This window comes from Herpailurus yagouaroundi, unplaced genomic scaffold, assembly GCF_014898765.1.
Source record: "Herpailurus yagouaroundi ecotype Mexico unplaced genomic scaffold, PumYag 161, whole genome shotgun sequence".
NCBI classification, from domain to species: domain Eukaryota; kingdom Metazoa; phylum Chordata; class Mammalia; order Carnivora; family Felidae; genus Herpailurus; species Herpailurus yagouaroundi.
Genome location: NW_024412402.1, coordinates 21086564 through 21114301, shown reverse-complemented (window position 1 = coordinate 21114301; position 27738 = coordinate 21086564). Strand labels below are relative to the sequence as shown.

At 39.9% G+C, this 27738-nt stretch overlaps 1 protein-coding gene across 5 annotated transcripts in view; it reads left to right on the top strand.

The window, feature by feature from the left end:
- The window catches only part of PRDM10 (PR/SET domain 10), a 99950-nt gene that overhangs the window by 30608 nt on the left and 41604 nt on the right, over nt 1-27738 (top strand). For 3 of the 5 annotated variants that reach the window (XM_040483538.1, XM_040483536.1, XM_040483540.1), the window contains exons 2-7: nt 3899-4086; nt 6351-6515; nt 8546-8605; nt 21263-21488; nt 23312-23553; nt 24845-25048. In XM_040483538.1, the coding sequence (XP_040339472.1) occupies nt 4018-4086; nt 6351-6515; nt 8546-8605; nt 21263-21488; nt 23312-23553; nt 24845-25048 (966 nt within the window). In that variant the 5' untranslated portion in view covers nt 3899-4017. Of the gene's footprint in view, nt 1-3898; nt 4087-6350; nt 6516-8545; nt 8606-21262; nt 21489-23311; nt 23554-24844; nt 25049-27738 lie in introns of those variants that run through there. The other 2 variants (XM_040483535.1, XM_040483539.1) reach the window with 2 other exon arrangements.

The following is a 27738-nucleotide window of genomic DNA, read 5'->3' as shown; positions in this document are numbered from 1 at the left end:
AATTAGCAAAATATGAATAAGCTCTGTAAATTAGGCAATAGCACTGTTACATTGTGTCTTCCTGGTTTTGATAGTAGTACCATGAGAAAAAGTCCCATTTTTAGGAAATAGGCACTTATGATTTTAGTAGTAAAGTGGCATTGTCTGCAACTTACTCTCAAGTAGTTCAGGTAAAAAGCAAAAGAGGGAGGAGAGAGAAAGAAAGAATGGTAAAGTAAATGGGGTAAAATGTTACCATTTGGTGAGTCTGAGTGAAGAAATACAGGTATTCTTTCTACCATTTTGCAGCTATTCTGTCAAACTATTAAAAAAAAATATTTCCTGTATGGAACATTTTGTGATTTTATAATACTGAGCCTTTTATATCCTCTTATACAATTTTATGGTTTTCTTCATGTAGATCTTTATATCTTTGATAACATTTAGTCCTAGATTCCTTTATATATTTGTTCCTTTAAAAAAAACAACAGGTGGGGTGCCTGGGTGGCTCAGTCGGTTAGATGTCTGATTCTTGGTTTCGGCTCAGGTCATGATCTCACAGTTCGTAGGATTGAGCCCCAAATTGGCCTCTGGGCCAATTTGGCTCCATGACAGCATGGAGCCTGCTTGGGATTCTCTCTCCCTCTCTCTCTGTCCCTCCCGTGCTTACACACTCCCTCAAAAGAAATAAATAAACTTAAAAAAAAAAAAAACAGCTTTGTTGACTTATAAGCCACATATTGTATAGCTTGCCCTGAATGTCTTTTTATACATGCTTAAATGGCACTGTTATATAAGGAAAGTATGCTTTTTTTTAAACAATAATAAACTTTTTTAGGGTATAATGTACATATATTAAACAAATTTTTTTTAAATGTTTATTTAGTTTTGAGAGACAGAGAGAGAGAGAGAGAGAGGGAGGGAGGGAGCAGGGGAGGGGCAGAGAGAGAGGGAGGCACAGAATCTGAAGCAGGCCCCAGGCTCTGCTCTCCGTACAGCTGAACCACCCAGCCTAATTTGCACATATTTTAATTGAATAGGTTGATGACTTTTTTTTTAAGTTTATTTATTTACTTTGAGAGAGAGAACCCTCAAGGAGGGGCAGAGAGGGGGTTGGGGACAGAAGATCCGAGCCGAGAGCTGGATGCTGGGCTAGATCTCACAAACTGTGAGATCATGACCTGAACTGAAGTCAGACACTTAACCGACTGAGCCACCCAGGCTCCTCTGTTGACATACGTATTCCCTCTGTAACTACCCACCAGTCTAGATAGATACAAGATAAAGAACATTTCCATTTATGAGAAAGTTCCCCAAACCCCTCTGTTTGTACATGCACCTGTTGGTAGATGTGGGTGTTGTTTCTAGTACCCTCAGATGGAGAGAAGAGTAGGCTGTATGGGGGGTGACTGTGTGTGGTGGGTGTGGTTTCTGTGGGGGTAAGGCTGACAGTGCAGGAACAGTCTCCTCAGAAGGTCGGAAGAGGCTGCCAGGCGGTTGGGATGTGGCAGTTCCTGTATTCTGGAGTAAGGCCCAGACATTGGATGTTCCCGTCTTTTCTTTCTTTCTTCTTTGGGTCTTATTCTGGTTAAGAGGTTGGAGCATGTACAATCTAAGAATGTGCTTCTTGGCTTATTTCCATTGATAATGGGGAAAATTCTGACTGGATCTGGTCTTCCTTACCTTTGGTTTAATGGTGTTCTGAACAGTTTTAACCTTTTCTGTTTACGTATGCTACTTTCATGGGGTGGTGGGAGGATGTATATATCAGGCACAGCTGCCCTATTAAACAGCAAATCTCACGTGACTCTTAACATGTCAGTGTTTTATCATTATGAAAAGGAAAGATTGATTTCCTTTTTTTTTTAATTAAAAAGAAAATTTTTAAATGTTTATTTTTGAGAGAGAGAGAGAGACACCAAGTGTGAGCGGGGGAGGGGCAGAGAGAGAAGGAGTCACAGAATCCAAAGCAGGCTCCAAGCTTGGAGCTGTCAGCACAGAGCTCTCAGCACAGAGCCCAACGTGGGGCTTGAACTCAGACTGTGAGATCGTGACCTGAGCTGAAGTTGGACACTTAAGTGACTGAGCCACCCAGGCACCCCAAGAAGATTGATTTCCTTAAAACGCCTATTTTGGAAAACAATAGGGTTTCAAGATGCAGAGTTAGTGCATGTTGATGTTTAGTAAGGCTTGTGATTTGTTCATTAATTGCTCCTGTATTGACCAAATGGGAAACAGTCTACATTTGTGTTCACCTAATTGTGAACTTAGAAAACTCAGAAAACTCAGCCCTCCTCGCCTGCCATTTTCCCCTTGTTTTGTGACTTTTATGATTCTGCTATTCATTTCAAGTAGGGGGTATAGGAGGTCAGTGTTTAGGCAAGTGTGCAGGGGAGAGCTGAGCTGGGGCCGTGCAGCATTCAGGAGTGCATGTGAACCCATCACTTATCTGTGTTTACCATCCAGGAACTTCATTCTCCTTATCAGCAGAGCTAAGAGAGCTACCGTTAGCTTTTTTCCCCTCTCTATTCCACATTGTTGACCTTCCATATTTATTCATTCGTTTATTTATTTTTTAAGTTAACCCTACCCCTAACATGGGGCTCGAACTCATGACCCCAAGACCAAGAGTCGTGTACTCTGCTATTGAAGCCAGCCAGGCACTCCAGACCTTCAGTATTAAAAAAAAAATTTTTTTTAATGTTTGTTTGTTTATTTATTTATTTATTTATTTATTTATTTATATAATTTATTGTCAAATTGGTTTCCATACAACACCCAGTGCTCATCCCAACAGGTGCCCTCCTCAATGCCCATCACCCACTTTCCCCTCTCCCCCACCTCCCATCAAGCCTCAGTTTGTTCTCAATATTTAAGAGTCTCTTACAGTTTGCCTCCTTCCCTCTCTGTAACTTTTTTTTCCCCTTCCCCTCCCCCATGGTCTTCTGTTAAGTTTCTCAGGATCCACATAAGAGTGAAAACATATGGTATCTGTCTTTCTCTGTGTGACTTATTTCACTTAGCATAACACTCTCCAGTTCCATCCACATTGTTACAAAAGGCCATATTTCATTCTTTCTCATTGCCACGTAGTATTCCATTGTGTATATAAACCACAATTTCTTTATCCATTTGTCAGTTGATGGGCATTTAGGCTCTTTCTATAATTTGGCTATTGTTGAAAGCACTGCTATAAACATTTGGGTACAAGTGCCCCTATGCGTCAGCACTCCTGTATCCCTAGCAGTGCTATTTCTGGGTCATAGGGAAGATCTATTTTTAATTTTTGGAGGAACCTCCACACTGTTTTCCAGAGTGGGTGTACCAGTTTGCATTCCCACCAACAGTGCAAGAGGGCTCCCATTTCTCCACATCCTCTCCAGCATCTATAGTCTCCTGATTTGTTCATTTTAGCCACTCTGACCGGCGTGAGGTAGTATCTCAGTGTGGTTTGATTTGTATTTCCCTGATGAGGGTTTATTTATTTTTGAGAGAGGGAGAGAGAGAGAGAGAGCGAGAGAGAGCGAGCAGGGGAGGAGCAGAGAGAGGGAGACAGAATCCGAAGCAGGCTCCAGGCTCTGAGCTGTCAGCACAGAGCCCGACGTGGGGCCTGAACCCACAGACTGTGAGATCATGACCTGAGCTGAAGTCGGACACTTAACCAACTGAGCCACCCAGGCGCCCCCAGACCTTCAGTATTTTAAATGAGGGTTACACCTATCTAATGAGTGTGTAGAACATAGCAAGCATGCAATACATTGTATTATCATTATAAATAATTTCTCCATTTTTACCTTTTTGTCCAGGTGTGTTATCTTTTACAAAGCTCCTTTTTTCTCTCTCTCTGTGGTTGAAACTGCAATTTACTAAAATGCATTTATCTATTTAAAGACGTGGTTCCTTTTCTCTCTCTTTTCAGGCACGTTGCAGAGAGGTCTTTCTGTCCTTCATGAACACGCGCGTGGTGGACAGATGACTGTCCCCCACCCTGTGCTGTTCTAGGTGCCCTGGACGTGGAGCTGTCCAGTAGGGGGAAGGATGGATTCCAAAGATGACAGCTCACACGTGTGGTCTACATCTGCAGAACATGAAGAGAATGCTGCACAGGTGAAGAGTGGCCTTTCCAGCTTGGTACTGATAACAGTTTTTCAGCTGGGTACAGTTTGCGGACAGCTACAGAAATTGCAGCTTCTCTGTAGGGATGAGTAGCTGGGAGGGAGCAGCACACAGGACTTGCACAGGAGGAATAAGGAGGGTTTTAGCACTTTGAATGCTCCATCAGTGTGAGTCACTATGATTTAGAGGAGCTCTGTGACCCCCCCCACAGGCTTCTCTGCCATTTCTGCAACTTATCGTCATACTTTGTTTCACTGTTTTATTTTATGTTACTGGCACTGAAAGCCTCCAACTGTAGTGTGTTTCTTTTATGTTATCTCCTATAGGGTTTTGATTCTTCACGTGTAATGAAGCACAAAGTATGTCTGTAGAGTGGCTTTTTCTTTTCTTTCAAATTCAGAATGTAAAGGTCTAATTTAAAGTGGTCCCATTGAATCAACCTCTTTGGAGGTTAGTCACTTACTAAAATGTAGCCATAATGGATGATCACTTTTTTTGGACTGTGATCATAGCCAGCTGCATGTTCTTTTGAATATTCTTAGCAAAGGCAAATGTCTGCTTTTTTGGTGTGGATTTGAATTTTGGGAACAGTCAGCAGTCATATGGAACCATACGTGGCCAAAGTATAAAACTTGATTTTTAAGCATTGTAATAAATATGCAATTTTAATTCAGTGTTTTGTTAAATTACATAACCTTAGTATTATAATCAAAATCAGGCAGTTAACATTGAGATCCTTAAATATACACATTTCATTTAGCTTAAGTAGCATGACAAATGTTACAATAAATAAAGTTGATCTTCAATACTTAAAAACAAACAAACAAAAAAACGTTCTAGTGATGCTTCTAGCGGGATAACTGAGAAAACTCTGCTGTTTCTCATAGAAAACATTTTGAAGACAACTTTCATGTAGCTATGCATTTTGGTGTATTTTGTTTATAAACAAAAATGTAGTCCATTCAGAAACAGGGTCCCCATTTGTAGGTAACCAGATAGTAGAGCTCAACACCCCTCATTGAAGTCCCTCTTCTCAGTTGATTCTTTTCCTAGCCAAGAACTCTGATTTAGCAAAGTGCTGAGTGATGGAGACCAAGTTTTGATGTTAATGAACAAATCTAAAGTCACAAAATTATCATGTAGCACTTAAAACTGCAAATATGTTATAAGCTTAATTCTTCCAATAGACAAATTATATCTTCATAGACAATCAAATTTGTGTAGAAACTGGACTAATCACTGAGTATAGAAATGGCGGTTTGTTTTATTTCTCTGATGGTTTGATTGTATTTGGTCCCCAGGTTTCTTTCTGGGGATTAAATTTGCTTATTTCATCTTTGGAATCTACTATTCTCCACTGGAGAACACTGGAAGAAAACAAGTTAGGTCTGAAGCCAAGATGATATAAGAGTAAAGATCCCAACCTAACTTCAGTATCAGCACATAAATTATTTCTCTCCCAAAATGTGTACTTGGCCATCTGCTTCCATACCTTCAATATCAGGCATCAGGCTATGTGCCAAGCTCCAGCCTTCAAGAATTCAAACCTCCAAAGCTGACTACTCAGAAAGCATTTTATAGAATTCAGTTTCTGCTTTAGTTCTTGGTAGATAGAAAATTACTTACCTTGGTGATAACTGCAATAGTTTTCCAAAACCCCTTGAAAGTGCTTGATTAGAATTTCCTTTCTGGCAAGGAAGAGTTCAGTTACACTCACTGATTTAGCAAACGGTCACTGACATGTGTCCATATAGACTTGGATTGTGAAAAAACATGTAGGAAAGAAAGTGACCTTGTGTTAATGTGTCTCCCGAAAGGCACTGTTAAGTTATAAAGCATGATATTTATGATGTGTTGAGAGCCATTGGCTTTTGAGTTGACATTTTTTTATATTACAGAATAATTTGTATTTTGTATTTTGGTCATATCGACAACCAGGAATCTTCAGTCACATTTCCAGGTTTAGCTAACTGCCCCCTCAGGACTCCCCAAAAGAGATGTCTGCATTGGACATTCGAGGCAAAGAGAGATTTATATCAGTTGCTTAATATAAAGCAGTAAATGATCTGACAACAAGGTCATTGGATCCTGTCTCCAAGTCACTAATAGTGTAGATGAAGGTGTATCAATTCTTCTTTCACTGGGGATGTTTTAGAAATGCAACCGTGTACTGTGCTTGGTCAACCATACAGCTTTGTGAGATTGGTTTTGTTCTACAAGGACACTTTCTACCTACTTGCTGCTTTTTGCCCCAGGTGCACTTTGTTCCTGACGCTGGAACTGTGGCTCAGATTGTCTACACCGATGACCAGGTTCGTCCACCCCAGCAGGTGGTATACACGGCAGATGGTGCCTCCTACGCTTCAGTGGACGGTCCTGAGCATACGCTGGTGTACATCCATCCTGTGGAAGCTGCACAGGCATGTGAAGGATTATTGTTTGTAGTTCGTTTGTTAATTGGTTAACTCACCAGTGACTTCTGTGTTCATTCTCTGCCAGTCACTGTGCTAGGTGTGGTGATGTATGATATGCTTCAGATAAGATTTGTGCTCTTCGGGAGCTTATAACTATCTTGGCAGAGGAAGATGTGCTTTGTTTATTTAAATTAAATGTGATAAGGAGTTAGAGCACTGCCTTCCCATGAGTTCTTGTCCCAGTCACTATTGATTCTCAACTTGTTACTTTTCTTTGTATCAAGAACCAGGTCAAAAATGGCATTTAGTTTCGTATAGCTTAATCAAAGACAGATCAGTGAAAACCATACAGACTATTTCAGTTAAATGTGTAAGCAAAAAGTCCTACTAGCTTATTAACTACTATTTATTAATTTACTGATTTGTAGAACTGCGATGGAAGCAAAGGTAAATGCTGCACAATTAGAATTACTTTTATTTTTTTTTCTCAGTGACTTGGGGTGTTAGTTTCCAAATGCATGACACATATATATACACGGGTGGGCACCTGGCTGGCTCAGCTGGAAAAGCATGTGACTCTTGATCTTGGGATTGTGAGTTAGAGCCCCACGATGGGTATAGAGATTACTTGAAAATAGAATCTTTAAAAAAAAAACAAAAAAAACCCCAAACCCCCACAAATATTTAATTGTTAGTTTGTATGTTACCACTTTAGAATGCACAGAGCACTTCTAAATATATTTACAAAAAAGTTCCATACTTTTATAGTAGAATCCTGGTAATAAAAATTTACCCTCATCCAATATTTAATCAAGAGACTCTAGTCACTCTAAAGAAGAAATAGGGCCCACCTAATTAATACCTTTCAAGTTTATATGAAGGTGAAATGACCAAATAGTCAGATGGTACTTTCAGAATGCCTCTGCTGCATTTTAGTCACATAACTATATTAAAATAAGGTCATATAGTTTATGTAAAGAGCCCAACTTTAGTTTATTACTATGTTACTAAATGTCTGATTATGAAGAAAAGTACAAATGTCTGACTTACTAGAAAAATTAGATGTTTGACTTATGATAACTTTTTTAAGTTTATTTAAATTTAGTAATCTCTAAATTACTAAAGGTACTAAATTACTAAAGGTTCAAGCCACCTTGGGGCTTGAACTCACAACCCTGAGATCAAGAGTCACCTATTTTTCTGACTGAGCCAGGATGGTGCCCCCCTGACTTAACGATAAGTTTTAAATACCAAGTCTAAGAAATCTTACAACTGGCTGAAATTCTCCTATGTGTACCTCTGGAATCAAAACTCAACTACAGTTCTTATTCCCCTAGGTTTGCTAAAGGCTTGAACAAATTAGAGGAAAGAAAACTTTTCTGGATTGGTGATTTTTTGTGGTGCCCTGGCTAAAATAACTTTGAAGATTTTCCTTCCCTAGTTAGCTTTGTTGTATCATGACCCAAATTATTATGTGTTTATAATGAGAACTTTTCAAAATTATGATTTTACTGGCTTTATCCAGGGATGAATCTGTGGAACATTAAATTCAACTTATTTTCCTTCTCGTTCTTTTTTGCTAATGAGCATGCATTGTGTTTGAAAAATATCCTTGTGTATATACTAGTTTTCTGTGTGTCTGTGTCTCTATCCATTTTTGCTTAATCACGAGTCTCCTCCTGTGATGTATAGTGTCATGTGTGAACGTATGCACTCTTGTTCATGCCATGTCTTTTACGTTTCTGTGACATGCCCTTTTAATTAGTGCTGACATTCAACCTCAAGAGAGATTTCGCTTAAGAGTAAAATTGTCCAGTATGTTAGCTAGTTGAGATGGTTAACTTATACAATCTCTTTGGAGCCCTCTGAATGAAAGGCTTTAGCTAAAAGTACAATTACTATCTTTATCTTCTTTATTAATGACGGATTATTACTAGCTACATGGGAACAAAGCCTGTCAAGAATTTTTCCTGTGCAGGCAAGCTGTCTAAAGATTTATTGATATGTTTTTTGTTTTGTTTTGTTTTTTTGCCTAGACTCTGTTTACAGACCCAGGGCAGGTAGCTTATGTCCAGCAGGATGCTACAGCTCAGCAGGTAATGAGTTGCTTTTTTTGCCTTTTTATTGTTTACCCGTCCCTGGAATGTGCCCCCCCTCCCACCCTATGCTGTGCATTCTCTGGTTGTCTATTTCTTATGTGTTACAAATGGTCTCTACTTCCTTTGATGAAAACAAAGCAAAACATAGCCCGAACACATTCCAATCAGTACATATTGAAATAGTCTGGTAATAAGAAAATGATTCATCAGGAAAATGTGAAAATTAAGTCTATCAATAAGATATTGATTCAAGTTCCAAAGAATAATCCTGAGTTAAAAAATGTCTCTTTTTGGAAATTTGGAAACATTTTGGTACTTTTCCTATTTTTAAATATTAGGGAAAACATTTCTACATGTAAATTTGATAGCACCCTTTCTCATCCTAGCTTCTGAAAAATTGAGATCCTTCTTGGTTTTCTTTTAAAATGTTTTTTTCCCCTTTTATCCATATTTCTAGTATGTTCTATTTTACTTTGAGGGATTTCTTCCTTATTTTCCTCCAGATTGTGAAACTGGTAAAGAAGGTATAGAAGCTAGATACCCTCAGTCTTACTGTAAAGGAGCTATGGATCCAAATGGTTTTATTTCCATGTTGGCTAGCGTGACTGTTACTTAGCGGTACTACTGAGTGTCATGAGTGATTATGAAGTAAATTCCCATTAGTAAGCACTGTGTGCATTTAAATTCTTTTAGTAGATGATTCAGATACTTCCATTTGAAATATGAACAGTAGTTTTGTTAATGTTATTTATGAAATCTAGAAAGAATTCTTAGGAGTCTTTGTCATTTAAGTTATAGTTGAATTTATTCCTGATTGATAATAATCTGCAATTTTGTGGTGTCTGTGAACTTGAATGAGAATTTGTCTTAATCTGTTGAGGCTGCTGAAATACAATATGATACACTGGGTGGCTTATAAACAACAGAAATTTATTTCTCACAGTTTTGGAGGCTAAGAAGTCTCCAGGTGTCTGGGGATACCCGTTCACGAGGGCTCTACCTTCAATACCTAATCACCTCTCAGAGGCCCCACCTCCTAATATCATTACATTAAGCGTTAGCTTTCTTTATTTTTATTCCCTGTGTAGCTAATATACAGTGTTATATTAGTTTCAGGTGTGGGGATTAGCTTTCAACATACAAATTTTGGGGAGACACAGTCCATAGCAGAGTTATTTTATTTTAATAGTTTTAAAATAATTAGGTATATTCTTGACAAATCATGTCCTTTTCTGTATTTATTGATTCCATCAAGCAAGCAAAGGCTAGATTTAATTAGTTTTGACAACTTGGCAGAAAAAAAAATTTTTGTCTTTCCTAGGTGATTAGTTCATTTACTCAGTTTTGGGGTAATGAATTTTTTTTCATAAAATATTGAAGCAATACAAAAAACAAAAACAAAAAAAAAGAAGTACATAAAAAAAAATTCTGTCCAGAAACATCCTCATTAACTTAATATTTGGTGACTATTATTCCAGACATCCTTCTAGACATACAAATAGATAAACAGGCATGGGGCGGGGGGGGGGGGGGGGGGGAGAAATGGCATTGTGCCCTAAATGCTGTTACGAATCTAAATGCTTTAAACTTAAATTGACTTGAGCAGAAGAGAATAAAACTGAGGTGAAAGTAAAGGAGGTTGGAGTCATCATGTTCTCCTGGACTGCACTTGAGCTCTAGCCCTGTGTTGTCCTTGGCTCCTGCTGTGATAAGAGCATCACTGACGCTGACACTTCCTCCCAGTGTCCTCACCACTGTTCTGTGTCAGGTGCATTATTATTGTGACTCATATATTTATGTCCTGCTCACTAACCACAGTTATTTAGAGTTTAGCTGCATTCTCTACTGGCATTTAATCTGTAGAAATCTTGAGTCTAATTTTGATTATTTTCCTCATTCTTTCTCTGTCTTCATGCCTATCTGATACTTTATCCTTGAAGTTTTCCTTGGAAGTCTAATGACTTCGCCAGCATATGGATCAGAATTTCCCTATACAGTGTATGTCCTTGAGATGTATAGGTTAAGACTATTTCAGGAGCGTTTTCATTTATCAGACTTTTGAAAATCTTTTCAGTTTCATTTGATATGTTTACTTTTGAGGAACATCAGTCACAAGTATATTGACTCTTCTTCTAGTTCTGTACCTAATCTATTCTCTATAATCATTTTTATATCTGTTCTCTTCCATGTTATTGTGTAGTTTCCTTTGTGTCCGACTTACAACATACATCTAGAAAAGCACAAAAGATTGTAAGCATATAGCACACTGATATATTGTGAAGTAAGCATGCAGTATAACCAACACACAGATATATAGAACATTCCCAGCTCCTGAAAGCCAACCTCATGCTTCCTCCTAATCACTTCTTGTTCCTTCCTCCTCAAAGTAACTACACGCCTGCTTGCTAACATCGGAGATTAATATTCCACGGTCTTGAACTGTATATAAATGGAACCATTTAGTATCATTTCCTTTCTTTGTGGCTTCTCTTGTTCAGCATAAGCCCCCAGAGATCCGTTTGTGCTGTTGTGTTGTTGTTGTTGTGTTGAAGCTGTGGGGTTTTGTTTCCTTCTTGTTTTATTGCCATCTAGTATTCGGTTTTATGAATATACCACAATATATATTCCAGAGTGTGATCCTTTCTCCACTTTGTTCTTCAAGAGTTTCTTGGCCCCTTGCTTTTCCACATGCATGTTAGAATCAAACTGGAAGTGTCCACAAAAGTCCTGCAGGATTTATTTCGCTTGGAATTTCATTGTATCTATGAATCAGTTTGTGAAGAATTGACATCTTTATAGTTTTGAGTCCTCCAATCTGCGGACATGATATATCCCTAAGTTTAAAATAAAAGTTAAAAAACTATCTTCTGAGTAGTGAGTCTTACACATCCTTCAGTGGACTTATTCCTGGATATTTGGTGTGTTTGATGATATTATAAGTGGTATAATTTTTAAAGTTTTCATTTTTTTAAATGTTTATTTTTGAGAGAGGGAGAGACAGAGACAGAGTATGAGCAGGGGAGGGGCAGAGAAAGAGGGAGACACAGAATCCGAAGCAGGCTCTAGGCTCTGACCTGTCAGCACAGAGCCCAATGTGGGGCTCAGACTCATGGACCACGAGATCATGACCTGAGCCAAAGTCGGGCACTTAACCGAAGGAACCACCCAAGCGCCTCTAAAGTTTTCATTTTCTAACTTTTATTTTGGATTTTCTTAACAAACAGTCATGTTGTCTGTGAATACTGACACTTTTCTTTCTTTCCGATACTACCTAAACCTTATATCTTTTAATTTTATTTCTTTTTTGTTCCCCTTTTCATCTATTGGCTGGGATCTCTAATACATTGTTGAACAGAAGTGGTGCTAGTAGGTTTCTTTTTTTTCCCTTCCTGGTCTCAAAGGAAAAATTTTCACTATTAAAAATGATGTTTAATGTAGGATTTTTAAAATATATATATTTAAATGTCTATTTATTTATTTTGAGAGAGAGCACATAATAGGCTTAGAGAGAGGGAGAGAGAATCCCAAGCAGGCTCCATGCCTGGCGTGGCAGGGATCTCAGGAACCATGAGGTCATGACCTGAGCCAAAATCAGTAGTTACATGCTTAGCAGACTGAGCCACCCAGGCGCCCCTATGGATGTTGACTTTTCTCAAATGCTTTTTCTGAATCTGTTGAGATTTTTCTCCTCTTTTCTGTTAATATGGTGAATTATATTAATTGATGTTTACAAATTAAGCCAGACTTGCACTCTGGAATAAACTCTACTTGATCCTTTTCATATATGTCTGAATTTGGTTTGCTAATATTTTGTTTGGGTTTTGCATATTTATTCAGTAGTCGATGGTGTTTTCAACTAGAGTATTCAATTTTTTCTTTTAAAATGACTTTCAAATATCAAATCATTATGTTGTATACCTGAAACTAATATAATGTTATATGTCAATTACAGCTCATTTTTTTAAAAAAGAAGAGAAAACAGAAGTAGCTTTCATCTTGATTTTTTTCTTTTAATAGCATCCTGAAAAGCTACATTGTCATTATTGACTGTATAGCATGCATATATATATATATATATATATATGTATGTATTTTAATGTTTGTTTAATGTTTTAATGTTTAATGTTTGGAGAGAGAGAGAGAGAGAGGGAACATAAGTGGGGGATGGGCAGAGAGAGAGGGGGACAGATGATCTGAAGCAGGCTCTGTGCTGACAGCAGTGAGCTGGATGTTGGGCTTGAACTCATGAACCATGAAATCATGACCTGAGCCAAAGTCAGGTGCTCAACTGACTGAACCACCCAGGTGCCCCTGTATAGCATTCTATTATTTATATTCTCTGTTTATTGTTTTATATGTAAGTTATTTTCTTTTTTTGCTACTATATAGAACATTGCCATAGATATCATATCCACTTATTTCCTTAGAATAAATTCCCCAAAGAGAAATGATAGAGACTAGAGGTATTCATATTTAAAGTTATTTAAGAGCCAAGAGTTTTTGTAAAAGTGAAAAAAAGATACAGATGTAAAAATCAAACAAGTTAGATAAAATCCCAGAATGCTAAATCTGAATTAGAATGTCTGTGTAAACTCATAATGTGTTTTCTCTTAAAACACATGTTTTCTAGTTTGGACCACTGAAAAGGTTTAGCCCGAGTCATCAATCCAGTAACAATGAGCCAGTGTGGTCTCTGATACAATTTTCCAATAAAAGGGAAATGGCAGATTCAAGCTCTGGGACAGGAAATATACAAGATGTGCCTCAAGTGTCTTGTCAGAATGTAAGAAAGGTAGTGAAAACTTCTGGGGTCCTGTGGAAAGAACTCACAATCCAGCTTGAAAATGTCAAAATGGGACATTTGACCTGTAAAAAAAGGAAAGCATCAACAATAGATTGAAATACATCAAATATATTTCAAATCTGTAAGGTCATTAAATAGTAAAAGAAGTAACTCATTGGTCACTCTTTGAGGATGTTGGGGACGACCACATTATTTGAAAAACTGGTAAATGTTGGAAAGGAATCCAGCCTTTCTCTCTGAATGCACTCAGGTAAATAATTACTTGAGGGAAATTTCTTTTTAATTTTTTTTCAACGTTTTTTATTTATTTTTGGGACAGAGAGAGAGACAGAGCATGAACCGGGGAGGGGCAGAGAGAGAGGGAGACACAGAATCGGAAACAGGCTCCAGGCTCCGAGCCATCAGCCCAGAGCCTGACGCGGGGCTCAAACTCACGGACCGAGAGATCGTGACCTGGCTGAAGTCGGACGCTTAACCGACTGCGCCACCCAGGCGCCCCGAGGGAAATTTCTTTATAGGAGCATTCCAACTAATAAATAAAGAGAGGGTGGTTGGCTTGGAATATCACCATTTTTCATTTCCTAATGAAATGGGGATCTAGGCAATGATCATCAACAATAGTCTGAAAGCATCAGGAAAAAGCTGATGAGGCACTTTATAATGGATGGCTCGACCTAACCCTCTGGACATAGTTAATATCACTGAGAAGAGAGAACCATTCATTATAGGCCTCCTGGTGTTGTGTACCTCCTATTGCATTTTACAACATATGAAGTGTTCCTCCCCCAACACCGAACACCTGAATCTCATTACATCTCCAGATTCTACTTTCAGCTTAGAGGAAGCACAGTAGACAAAATGGAACAAGTGAAAGACACAAAAGGATGCAGTCAGTGTAGTTGGACTGTGGGAAGATCTTTGGACAAATGGCCTATTTTCTTCCACATGTAAATTGTGAAGGAAAAGAAGAGGAACAGGAATTTACACATTCAAGGAGTCTTCACAGACATATCCTTCACATGTGATATGTGGACCTTGAGTCCTGATTTGAACAAACTAACTGTTCAAAAACAGCAGCATGAGGGGCACCTGAGTGGCTCAGTCAGTTTGGCGTCTCTCTTTTTTTTTTTTTTTTTAATTTTTAAAATTTATTTTTGAGAGAGAGAGAGCACGAGCAGGAGAGAGACAGAGAGAGACACACACAGAATCCAAAGCTGGCTCCAGGCTCTGAGTTGTCAGCATAGAGCCCAATGCGGGGCTCAAACTCACAAGCCGCTAGATCATGACCTTAGCCAAAGTCGCATGCCTAACTGACTGAGCCACCTAGGCGCCCCACGGTGTCTTGTTATTGGTTCAGGTCATGATCTCATGGTTATGGGATCCAGCCCTGAGTTGGGCTCCGTGCTGAGTGGAGCCTGCTTGGGATTCTCTTTCCCTCTCTCTGTCTCCCTCTCTCTGCCACTCTTTCTCTCTCTCTCTCAAAATAAATAAATAAATGAATAACTTTAAAAAAATGCAGCAGTGTAAGACAATTGGGGAAATTCTAACACCAGCTACATATTTGATATTACTAAGGAATGATGCATACAATACAGAAGTTCTTTTCTTTTTGAGATATCTACTAAGCCATTTATTTATAGATGAAAACGTGTCCTGTCAGAAGTTTGTTTCAAAATAATTTAGTGAGGGGGAAAGTGAGTGGCAGGGTAACTGAAATAAGGTTGGAGTTGAATTGATAATTGTTGAAGCTGAGTGATGGGCGCATGAGGTTTATTATACTGTTCTCTCTAATTGATGTGTTGAAAATTGTTTTATTTATTTATTTTTTATTTATTTTATTATTTTATTTATTTATTTCTTTTTTTAATATGACATTTATTGTCAAATTGGTTTCCATACAACACCCAGTGCTCATCCCAACAGGTGCCCTCCTCAATACCCATCACCCACCCTCCCTCCCTCCCACCCCCCATCAACCCTCAGTTTGTTCTCAGTTTTTAAGAGTCTCTTATGTTTTGGCTCCCTCCCTCTCTAACCTTTTTTTTTTTTTCCTTCGCCTCCCCCATGGTCTTCTGTTAAGTTTCTCAGGATCCACATAAGAGTGAAAACATATGGTATCTGTCTTTCTCTGTGTGACTTATTTCACTTAGCATAACACTCTCCAGTTCCATCCACATTGTTACAAAAGGCCATATTTCATTCTTTCTCATTGCCACGTAGTATTCCATTGTGTATATAAACCACAATTTCTTTATCCATTTGTCAGTTGATGGGCATTTAGGCTCTTTCTATAATTTGGCTATTGTTGAAAGCACTGCTATAAACATTTGGGTACAAGTGCCCCTATGCGTCAGCACTCCTGTATCCCTTGGGTAAATTCCTAGCAGTGCTATTTCTGGGTCATAGGGTAGATCTATTTTTAATTTTTTGGAGGAACCTCCACACTGTTTTCCAGAGTGGCTGTACCAGTTTGCATTCCCACCAACAGTACAAGAGGGTTCCCGTTTTTCCACATCCTCTCCAGCCTTTATAGTCTCCTGATTTGTTCATTTTGGCCACTCTGACTGGTGTGAGGTGGTATCTGAGTGTGTTTTTGATTTGTATTTCCCTGGAGGAGTGACGTTGAGCATATTTTCATGTGCCTGTTGGCTATCCGGATGTCTTCTTTAGAGAAGTGTCTATTCATGTTTTCTGCCCATTTCTTCACTGGGTAATTTGTTTTTCGGTGTGGAGTTTGGTGAGTTCTTTATAGATTTTGGATACTAATCCTTTGTCCAATATGTCATTTGCAAATATTTTTTCCCATTCTGTTGGTTGCCTTTTAGTTTTGTTGATTATTTCCTTTGCAGTGCAGAAGGTTTTTATCTTCATGAGGTCCCAATAGTTCATTTTTGCTTTTAATTCCATTGCCTTTGGGGATGTGTCAAGTAAGAAATTGCTGTGGCTGAGGTCAGAGGGGTTTTTTCCTGCTTTCTTCTCTAGGGTTTTGATGGTTTCCTGTCTCACATTCAGGTCCTTTATCCATTTTGAGTTTATTTTTGTGAATGGTGTAAGAAAGTGGTGTAGTTTCATTCTTCTGCATGTTGCTGTCCAGTTCTCCCAGCACCATTTGTTAAAGAGACTGTCTTTTTTCCATTGGATATTCTTTCCTGCTTTGTCAAAGGTTAGTTGGCCATACTTTTGTGGGTCTAATTCTGGGGTTTCTATTGTATTCCACTGGTCTATGTGTCTGTTTTTGTGCCAATACCATGCTGTCTTGATGATTACAGCTTTGTAGTAGAGGCTAAAGTCTGGGATTGAAAATTGTTATTATAAACGGGAAAGTTATTTGCGGGGATGAGAGGGAGTTATTTTGTATATGTGCTGCGGAAGTGAGCACTTGGGAAAGTTATTTTGATAAGACTCTCTAAATTGCTTTGCAGATGCTGAAAAATTTACCTTCCCACTGACGATACGTGCGAATACCTATTTCCACTCACCCTTGCCACACTGAGTATTTGCATTCTTTTCAAATTTTGCCAATCTGATAGGCAAAATGGCATTTTGTTGTTTTAATATCAAGGCATAGTTTTAATTAGAAGTTTTGCTGCCCTTGGCACCTCAAAGAGCCCTTCATTTTCTCTAATCTCCAGAAACAATCTGCTCCTCTCATGTTTTGTAGTCGGAGAGTTCTCTGAGCCCTGGCATTACGAGGCGGTGTAACTATTGGCTTAGCACCTTTCCTTCTTGCAGTTTCCTTTCAACCAGCATGGCTTTTATTTCTGCCTCTAATAAATCCCTTAGAGATGGTCAGTTTATTCTGTGACCTGGAAAAATTCTAGATAGGAAGTTAAGAGTGACAGTTTACCACAGTGGATGAGTGCTTTTTCCCCTCTCCCCTTAGCAAAAACTTTCCTATTTTCAGTTGTTTATAGTGGTGGCAACATTCATCTGAAGCCTTTTTCATATATGTGCATCCCTTGTCCTTAAGGAAGACACTGGCACTCTCCAGACCTAGAAGCACGCTCTCTCCTTTGTTTCTGAAAATGAACATGTGTGACTCCCCACACACTGAGAAGGAAATATGCTACAATGATAATTGGTCTCAGTAGGAATCCAGAAGCATTCTGTTGTGTTTGCTGCTGTCCAATGTAGTTTCATATTTCACTTCTGGGATACATTGTATCCTGAAATGCATTATGTAATTTCAGAAATAATTACGGAGACTGATATTAAGTGGGCAGGAGAAAGTGTACCATAAGTTGAACACATTCTTTTTCCTTGTCCTGTGTTTTGTGGTGCATGATAAAGTGCATAGGATTAACATATTTTTGTTGCTTACTCACTTCCTGTGAGTGAACTTGGCACACACAGCTCGCCTCCTCACTGCCTGGTTGTTGCCTCCGGAGCAGGTGTGGTTACCTTGTTGCTCTGGTATTCAAGGTGTGTGTGATGTTTACCTCCTCTGGTGCCCTCCTTGAACAGACTTAACCACATAGGTGCCACTGTGACGGAGTGGAAAAAGCAGGGCAGAGTCTGAATTTGAATTCCCTCTCTGCCACTTAGGAGCCGTGTGGTTGTGTTACCCGACCTCAAAGGAATTTAAAGACATGCCTAGCTCTCCAGAAATGTCAGTTGGCTTTGAATTATTAATTAAACAAATTTGTAAGGTGTGCCCACTGTGTATTAAGGTCTGTGCTACCTAGAAATACACTGGTTACCTAGAAGTGATTATCATCGATACTAATGCTCACAGTATCTCGCGTGATTCTGGTCTATACACAACCTCTGCTTTAGCGTCAGTTCTTCAAGCTAATGCTGAAGGATTCAAGCCTTTTAGTTGCTACAGCCTTTCAGGAGTGTTCCAGCACGGGGGAGGAGGAGGTTGTTGGTACTATTTTAATGTCAGCTTTCTCAGCAGTGGCCAGAAGCCAGCGGTAACCTTGCCCAACCACAGTCTCTCTAGCAGCATCTGTTGGGAAAAAATGCATCACAGCTTCACTGGGATAACTCTGGGTTACTGAATTTATTCGTTTCGGTTGGCTCTGCAAAGTGATAAAGAATTTATGTGGAGTAGAGGTGGATATATATGCTTTAGTTTGTTCAGTGTGTGATAACATTCATCACTAACGCTGGCATGAAATTTAAGTGGCTTCGAATAAAGGGTGATAAGGAAAACGCACTCTGAGATAGCAAGAATAGCTTGGTTGCAGGATCAGGAGAGGATCCGGGGGGCGGTGACGCACGCAGTTTCATTGCCAGAAGTCCCTCGTTCTTTTCCTTGACGAGTCTCACTTCAGTGGATGTTTTATCCTGTTTTTATTGTGATGCTGAAGCATCTCCCAGAATTTTGTTCTCTCATATAAAAGCTTCTAAAAGGCCCTGAGCCAGAGATGGAATGTCATATACGAGTCTGGCTCCTGGGTTAAATGAATGCATGTTTAAACATGCTCATGCTATTTTGAGGTAACTGATTTTATCTGCTCTCTGGAGCCTGAGTGCTTCAAATATTGGGCAGTAATCGTAAGCTGCTGTACAGCTGTCCAGGTCAGATTCTGTAAACACAGACAATACTGTTTCTTCATGGAGTTTGAGAAGTTCTTAGAAGCACAACTGAGGAGCACCTGGGTGGCTCAGTTGGTTGAGCATCCTACTCTTGATTTCTGCTCAGGTATTGATCTCAGGGTCTTGGGATCAAGCCCTTCATCGGGCTCTGTGGCATGGAACCTGCTAAATGTTCTCTCTCTCTCTCTCTCTCTCTCTCTCTGTCTCTCTCTCCCCCTTTGTCCCTTCCCTCTCCCCTGCTCATGCACACGCTCTCTCTCGCTTAAAAAAAAAAAAAAAAGAAGCACTACTGAAAAAGGACTTTCTGTGAATACAGTAGAGTTCCTTTACGTGGCTGAAGAGATTAATGTCATTTCCTAAAGGGCCAAATGTATTTCTATAAATGAATCTTCATTGAATCCCTGCTACATGCTCTTTTAAGGTTGTGGAGGAAGTATGTGATATCTCAGTCCTTAAAGAACTTGTGATAGTAGTTGATTATTATTAATATCAAGCAGTTACTAAATGCCAGATACTCTACTACTGGCCTCATATACATAGTGTTTCATTTTATCCTCACAACAACTAATGAGGCATGTATGACTATGTCCATTTGACAGGTAAAGAAACTGAGGTTCAGAGAGGCTTTATTAAACTCACTAAATAGTGGGGCCGGGATTTTAATCCAAGTCTGTGTGAGTCCAAAGCCCATGGTCTACTTCCCCGAGGTGCAGTTGGAGAGGCAAGAAGGACTCACATGCAAATGCACGCTAATTGAAACCTAGATGGTGTTTGGCACTGGATACAAAGCTATGAGAAATAGCTAATGTGTGAGGCGTCAGAATCAAGACTCTAAAGGATCTTGGCAGACTGGAAGAAGAGAAAAAGTAACAAAATGAAATTACTGGAGATAAATGCAAAATCTGCCTCCCCCCCCCCCCCCACTTAAGTAAAAATCAGCTATTTAAGTCATGAGGAGGAGTAAAATGGTTTAATGGCACTCTGTGGGAGGAAGAAAGGACTCAGGGATTTTAGTTATTTTCAAGTTCAAACTGGGTCAGTAGTGGAACAATGGCTGTCATCAATGCTAATGTAATCTGAAGCCATATTCATTTGAAAATGTGGACTCCATTGACAAATACTTGAAGCCAACAGGATGGTGAGGGATCTGGAAATTTGGCCATGTGAAAATGCTTGAATGAGGTAGGGGTTTTGGTCTTGGAGTATTTGCAGAGCCTCTTATCTTCGCCGATTCTGTCTTACTTGAGGGGAAAGGTGCAGGCGCTGCCTCCTGCATGGAGACAGGGAGAACTCGGCCTCACGGAACCATCACTGAATGATTCCAAATGATCTGGCCTGTCTGGTGAGATGATGAAATGTTGGAGCAGAGGGATGTTGTAGAATGGGATTCCATGACTCCAAATGCTACAGGGATCAGAGCAGAGGAGAATCAGGGAGGACTAGAGTGGTCAGAGATGGTTCATGGAGAAACCGGAACACGACAGGGTTTGGGAGATTGGGGGGGGAAGAGCCTTCTGGGTGGGGACGGCAACATATGGGAAGATAAAGAAAAAAGGATTAGGCATTTAAAAAACTTGCTTTATTTATTGAACAGGAAAGGGACATGACTTGAGTACGGGCAGTGGAAATAAGATTGGATAAAAGAACCTGGGGTAGCATATAACCCTGTGACACTTACTTAGGTAGGGAACTTTTTAAGGTGTCTTAAAAAGGTGTCTGCACTGTCAGTGCAGAGTCCAACACTGGGCTTGAACCCACGAACTGTGAGATCATGACCTGAGCTGAAATCAAGGGTTGGACGCTTAACCGACTGAGCCCCCAGGCACCACCCCTGCCCCCTGCCGTGTGTTTAGTTTTAAAAGTGAAGTGGTTGAATATTGGTCAAATTATTACTTACACTGTGTTGTGTCCACCCTGAAAAGGCAGGAGAGACCCCCCCCCCCACACACACATACGCACACTCAAAATTGAGTTCAGATGTTGAGACATGACACCACGGATACACCGAGAAGGTATGGAAAGGTTTGAAGTCTCTGGGGAGACAGGGCAGGCACTAAAGGAGGGAGCGCCCAGGCTTTCTTAACAGCTTTCCCAGATGTGGGGTAGAAATAGCAAAGATGAAGGCAGCCTAGAGCTGGAAATAATTTCTTCTTCAGGGTTTTGAAGGGAGCTGATGTGATGAACATCTTCCACCAGAACCTTGTAGTGTGTGTGTGTGTGTGTGTGTGTGTGTGTGTGTGTGTGTGTGTGTATACCAGCCAGGTGAAAGCAAATGTGTGCTAACTTTATGGTTAAACTTTGTCCAGGCCTCATTACCGGTGCATAACCAGGTGTTACCTTCAATTGAGGGTGTGGACGGTTCAGACCCTTTGGCAACACTGCAGAACCCTATGGGTAGACTGGAGGCCAAAGAGGAAGAGGATGAGGATGAGGACGAAGATACTGAGGAAGAAGAGGAGGAGGATGGTGAAGACACAGACCTGGATGACTGGGAACCGGATCCGCCTCGGCCCTTTGACCCGCATGACTTATGTAAGTATGAGCTGTTCCTTGGGAGTGTGTGTGGTCACAGCAACATGGTTACCATGTGCTGAGGGCTTCCTGTGTGCAGATGCCGTGCTTCCTGCTCTGCATGTGTCATCTTACTCAGTCCCCGCCGCAGCCTGTGAGGGAGGCGCTGATGCTTTCTCGTGGGTTCAGATTTTAGTGATGAGTGAACCGATGGTCAGAAGAAGCTAAGCAGCCTGCTCTGTGAGTGGTTCACGTCACGCAGGAGTGAGTGGTGGATCGGGTTCGGAGCCCAAGTCTCTGAGACCAGCCCTTGAGCTGTCACACCACTGGGGTACGTTTGTCCAGTCCTGGAACTTTCTGCCACTTCAGCTTCAACAAGTTTGCTTTGCTGTCTTGCCTCTCTTCACAGTGACCTTTTAAACATGCCTATTATATTGTAGGCACCGGTGGTACATTTTCTGAGTTACTTAATGCTTTCCATAGCCTTTTGATGGGGTTGGTCGCTTTCCAGAGATGATGTTAATTGAGAGTCAGGATTGCAGCTCAGGTGGTCTGGCTCCAGTGTGACCCCCGTTAACTGCCACACTTACTGCCTGTCTGTACTGTCTGCTTTGGGAGAGAATGGGACGGTTCCTGCTTTCACCTACCAAATCATTTCTGCTTTTCATTGATTTTCATGCTTACATGGCGAAGTTCTTATCTCATTTAGTTGAATTACTGAGGCTGTTCAGAACTTTGTGGACACGCCAACTCTTTCCTGGGGCCTTCTGTGTGGTGATGGGAAAGTCTGTGTGCTTGGGGCCAGTGCTCACCTCCATGGGCAATAGAGAACTTCCTCATTTTGTTTTTCCTTGAATTTGTGAGTTTTCAAAGCAACTCCTTAGTCAAATACACATAAGGTTACTTTATCTTACAAATAGTAATGCAAAATAACTCTGTTATTGGAGAATTGTAGGAATTGAAAAGTACCTATTTCCTAAGCCAGGTCATCACACAGCTGCAGTTGGGTGAAAGACGTTTGGTTAATTAAATGTGGTTAAGGGTCATGAGTAGGATGCCTGTGTGGTCCAGGCACTTTTCTCTGTTTTGTGGCCATTTATATCTAGTGCTGGCAGTTAGCTTACAAATAGGTACCACTGGGAAAGAGAGTCTGAGTGTAGATGCTGAGTGCACAGTTATCACTCCTAGAAAGAGCTGGAAATGTGTCCTGTCTGGTCTGGGCTAACTATCATTCAAGAGAATGCAGGATAGAATGCTAAATTCATTCATTCATCTTAGCATTATCTTCGCACAATATGCATTGAAATCTCAAACTCTGCATTGTGCTCTTTCTGTTTGAGTTAGACATTCCCAGACAATGAGGCTTCCATGACTCCCTTTGAGGAAACTGATTAAATGGTATTGTCAGGGTTTTTTAAATAGCTTCACTGAGCTATAATTTACATACTATAAAATTCACCTATTTTGTCTTACCAGATTTTGCAGCATTTATCCTAATAAGCTCTTCTTTTTTTCTTTTCAGAACTGTTATAATTGATTTGTAAATTTAGTGGACTACTATGTGACTTAATCTCCAGTAGAGAAATAAGTCACTGCCTGTGTATTATTTTTGATAGGCACAAGAAAATTCTGGCTGATTTTAGAGTAAAGGGACAGGATTTTATTGGTCTACAGTCTATGAAAGCTGGCATATTACAATTGAATGGGTAGTATAATTGTAGGAGTTAATTGGATTTTGGCTTGCAACCTTAGATTGGGGCGGGGGCAGGCTTCAGGTTAGAACTTTTTACCTGAGATCAGGTGATGTTCAGGAATTTGACTTTAAGATTTTCTTTCTTTTGCAGGGTGTGAAGAGTGTAATAACGCTCATTCTTCAGTGTGCCCAAAGCATGGCCCCTTGCATCCAATCCCCAATCGGCCTGTGCTCACTAGAGCGCGAGCGAGCCTCCCCCTGGTCCTCTACATCGACAGGTTCCTTGGAGGGGTATTCTCCAAAAGGCGCATTCCCAAGCGCACCCAGTTTGGCCCTGTGGAGGGACCCCTCGTCAGGGAGTCCGAGCTGAAAGACTGTTACATTCATCTGAAGGTAATTTCTGCTTTATTATAGTTCACTCTTGCTCTTAATAACTTTTAAAGAGGCACATGTTTTCCTACTGATTTTCTTAATTCCATAGCAGTTGTTTGCTAGTATTTTCTTTCCCTGCTGAATTTGTTTGGAAGGGAAACATTTTCTCTCTCACCAATAAATTGGAGATTGCAGTTTCAGCCCCCTCAGGGATTATTCTGAGAGGTGGCCATTCTCAGGGGCTGTATTGTCTGCTGGAGCTGCTGTCACAACTACCACAGTCTGGGTGGTTTCAAGAACAGAAATTTATTTTTTTTTCACAGTGCTGGAGGCTGGAAGGCCACCATGCAGGTGCTGGTGGAGTTGGTTTCCTCTGAGGGCTCTCTCCTCGGCTTGTAGACGGCCTCCTTCTCTCTGTGTCCTCATGCCTTTCCTCTGTGTGCGCACCCATCCCTGGTGTCTCTCCATGTCTCCCAATCTCCTTTTCTTTCTTCTTTTTTTTTAAATATATATTTTTGGGAGAGGACAATTTCCCTAAAATAGGAAAACTACTTTTCAGTTTCTGAAACAGGTCTGTCCTGTTGAAGCTGTTGTTAAAGAATGGCTCACCTAATATTAAAGTGTATTTATACTGATCTCTGTTCTTCACATTTGATGCTTTTGCTTCTATCCAACCTCTGCGCTGTCTGCTTCTTGGAGAGCCACTCTGGAGAACCACGAAAGGGCAGCAGGAAGGGAGAATATTTGGGGTGTGGTTTTTGAGAAATCAGCTGTTGTCGTGGGGAGGTTTTCTTTGGTGAACACAGAATCCAAAGCAGGCTCCAGGCTCTGAGCTGTCAGCACAGAGCCTGACATGGGGCTTGGACCCACAAGCCCTGAAATCATGACCTGAGCTGAAGTCGGACGCTTAACCTCTTAACAGACTGAGCCACCAAGGTGTCCCTAGGCTACTCATTAGAAATGAATGCAGTTGAATCCCTAAAATAAGGAACTTGTAAGGAACTAGAGAGTATTTTGCTTTGATTTCCCGGCTTATTTACAGCATTTTTTGATGTGTTAGTTAATGATGAAACCTCAACTGAAGCTACAGTGAGATTGTTAACTTTAACATTTTGCCAGGTAATTCTCAGAAAATGTCCTTTTCCTTTTACATTTGGCAAGACACAATGCCTGTATCTTTCTAGATACAAAAGGAAGAATAAGGATACATGGTTAATTTAAGGAGCAGTGTTTTGTATATTACTACACTAATGCATGTTAAAAGTTTTGTTTGTTTTTTTGGTGTGGCTTTTTATGTTCTCTTTGGTTACAGGTTTCTCTTGAGAAAGGGGACAGAAAAGATAGGGATTTGCATGAAGACCTGTGGTTTGAATTGTCTGATGAGACCCTATGTAACTGGATGATGTTCGTACGTCCAGCCCAGAATCACCTGGAGCAGAACCTGGTGGCTTACCAATATGGCCACCATGTGTATTATACAACAATAAAGAATGTAGAACCCAAACAGGAACTGAAGGTACAGTGCTGGGGGCCGTGGTACCTTTGTCAGAAATAGTGATTGTTTCACGCTTTTCTTCTTATTTTTTCTCTGAAGTGGGATTCTTATAAAAATGTTCCTTTCCTTATAATTTGCTTACTTATTGAGTACCTGCTGTGTACAGTACATCTGTGGTAATTCCATAAATGAAAAAGAACGAGGGGCGCCTGGGTGGTTCAGTCAATTAAGCGTCCAACTTCGGCTCAGGTCACGATTTCACGGTTTGTGGGTTTGAGCCCTGCGTCAGGCTCTGTGCTGACAGCTCGGAGCCAGGAGCCTGCTTCGGATTCTGTGTCTCCCTCTCTCTCTGCACCTCTCCCACTTACACTCGGTCACTTTCTCTCTCTCAAAAATAAACATTAAAAAAAAAAAAAAAAACCAGAATGAAAAGTGTATGACTTTGGGGTCTGTCCAACGCCTACAATAAGGCCCATGGGTAAAGAGGTAGTTGTGTTTGGGGAACAGACTGGTATTTGTGATGGAGTGATTAAAGTTGGGGTCACTTAATGTCATTTATACACTCTGCAGAATTGGTTGGAAACAGGAAATCTTATAAAATCAAATGTAGATGTATAGGCAAGATCTCTTTACCGGATTACTTCGTTTTACCCAAAGAATTCTATGCACTGCCTTCTGATTTCAGGAATATATTTTGGGGGAATAACGATAGAAATTTGTCTAAATATCAACTCTTGATGACATAATGAAAATTCTGCTGTGATTCTAAGGAAAAATTCTTGATATAAATGAAAAAAGAGGTGAGAAATGATTTTATCAGTACACGAACACTGAATTGCACAGTGCTTCAATGGGGTAAGAGTGAGAAGTACGTACCTTTTTAGGGGGAGAAAAAAGACCTGGGCTTTGTTCAAAAGTTATACAAAACCCGTGTCTTTGAAACCATCAAATAGATGATTCATTAGCCCCAAAGAAAATATAGGAAAGGAGATTCATATCTCATATTATCCATCGCAGTAAATTCTTGATACCAAAGTAAATACTTCTTCACTGAGGAAGGGAGATTATTTTCTCTCTTAAATCAGTAGATAGAACTGTAGAGGTAAAGACAGGCAGAAACAATTAAATAAGACTATCAGTGTAACGAACAACCAAAACAACAGATGCAAAGGAAGCAACAGGGTGGGATAAGTATTTGTAATACATGTTAAAAGGTTTAAGATAAAAAACAGAGAAAACACCTCTACCCTTTTTGGTATCCACACAGACACATGACTGAATACCAGGAACAGACTTTATTTGGAGGAGGAATCACTAGTAAAGAAATATTAAAAAATGTTTTTTCAATGTTGATAATTATAAAACCCTTAAAGCAACTCTGAGTTACTATTTTTATTAATTAGCAAAAAATAAATGGATGTAGTACAATGAATGTGAGGGTTTAAAAAATAGGGATATTTGTTACAAAATTGCAGTATTTTGTGGGATTATTTCTGGCTGTGTGTAGTAAAAATGTACTTGGCTTGGTAAATCCAGTCCTTGAAAATTAGTCTGAGGAAATAATTATAAACAAAGATAGAACTAGATACATTCTAATTTTGTAATGCCGTGTTTCACTGACTCAGATACCCAGGACTTGAAGATGAACCATTATTTTATACACCATTAAAAAAAAATATGTTGCCACTTTAAGCTATGTTACTGTGCTTATTTTTATCACCAAAAAGAGTAATTTTCTACTTATTGCAGGAGCTGTGTTAGACTTATTTAGAGATAATTTTGAAATCATACCACATTTCTGCATACTTAAAAAGGCACATATAAGCAAAAAATTGGTTAAGGTATAAACTGCCTTTGTGTACGGCGTAACTTTTTTTAAGTTTGTTTTGAGAGAGAGAGTGAGAGAGCAGGGGGTTGGGGGGAGTTGCAGGGAGAGAGGGAGAGAGAGAATACCAAGCAAACTTTGAGCTGTCAGTGCAGAGCCCAACTTGGGGCTCAATCCCACAAACTGCGAGATCATGACCTGAGCCGAAATAAAGACTCAGGTGCTTAACAAACTGAACCACCCAGACACCCATAACATTAAAAAAAAACCAGAATCACTGTTTTACTTTGTCATGGATATTTGTGTTTTGTTTATCTATTGTCTTCTGTGCCATCAAGGTGTTCGTGATGATGTAGTATTTAAAAAAAAAAAATTTATTTTTGAGAGAGAGAGTGTGTGCAAGTCGGGGAGGGGCAGAGAGAGGGAGACACAGAATCCGAAGCAGGCTCCAGGTTCTGAGCTGTCAGCACAGAGTCCGACACGGAGCTAGAACCCACGAACTATGAGATCATGACCTGAGCCGAAGTCAGACACTTAACCATCTGAGCCACCCAGGTGCCCCGATGCTGTAGTATTTTTAAAATAAATGATCTACTGTTGCCTCTTAGATATTTTTCCAAACTACTGATGGCATTTCTGTGCAAGTTTTGACCCTATACTTTCTCACTGACTGAACCCATATGTCTTTTCCCTCAATTAAAACACATATTTTTGGAAGTTAGGTGGTTTTTCATTAAGTCAGTAGGAAGTTTCTGACAATTTGATGTTTGGTATATTCATAGAAGTCCTGCAAGGTGATCACACCAGCCTTGCATTGCTTTGACATTTCCTTTATTTATTCTCAGGAAGATGGCTTTTTTTTTTCTTTTTTTTTCTTTATTTTGCA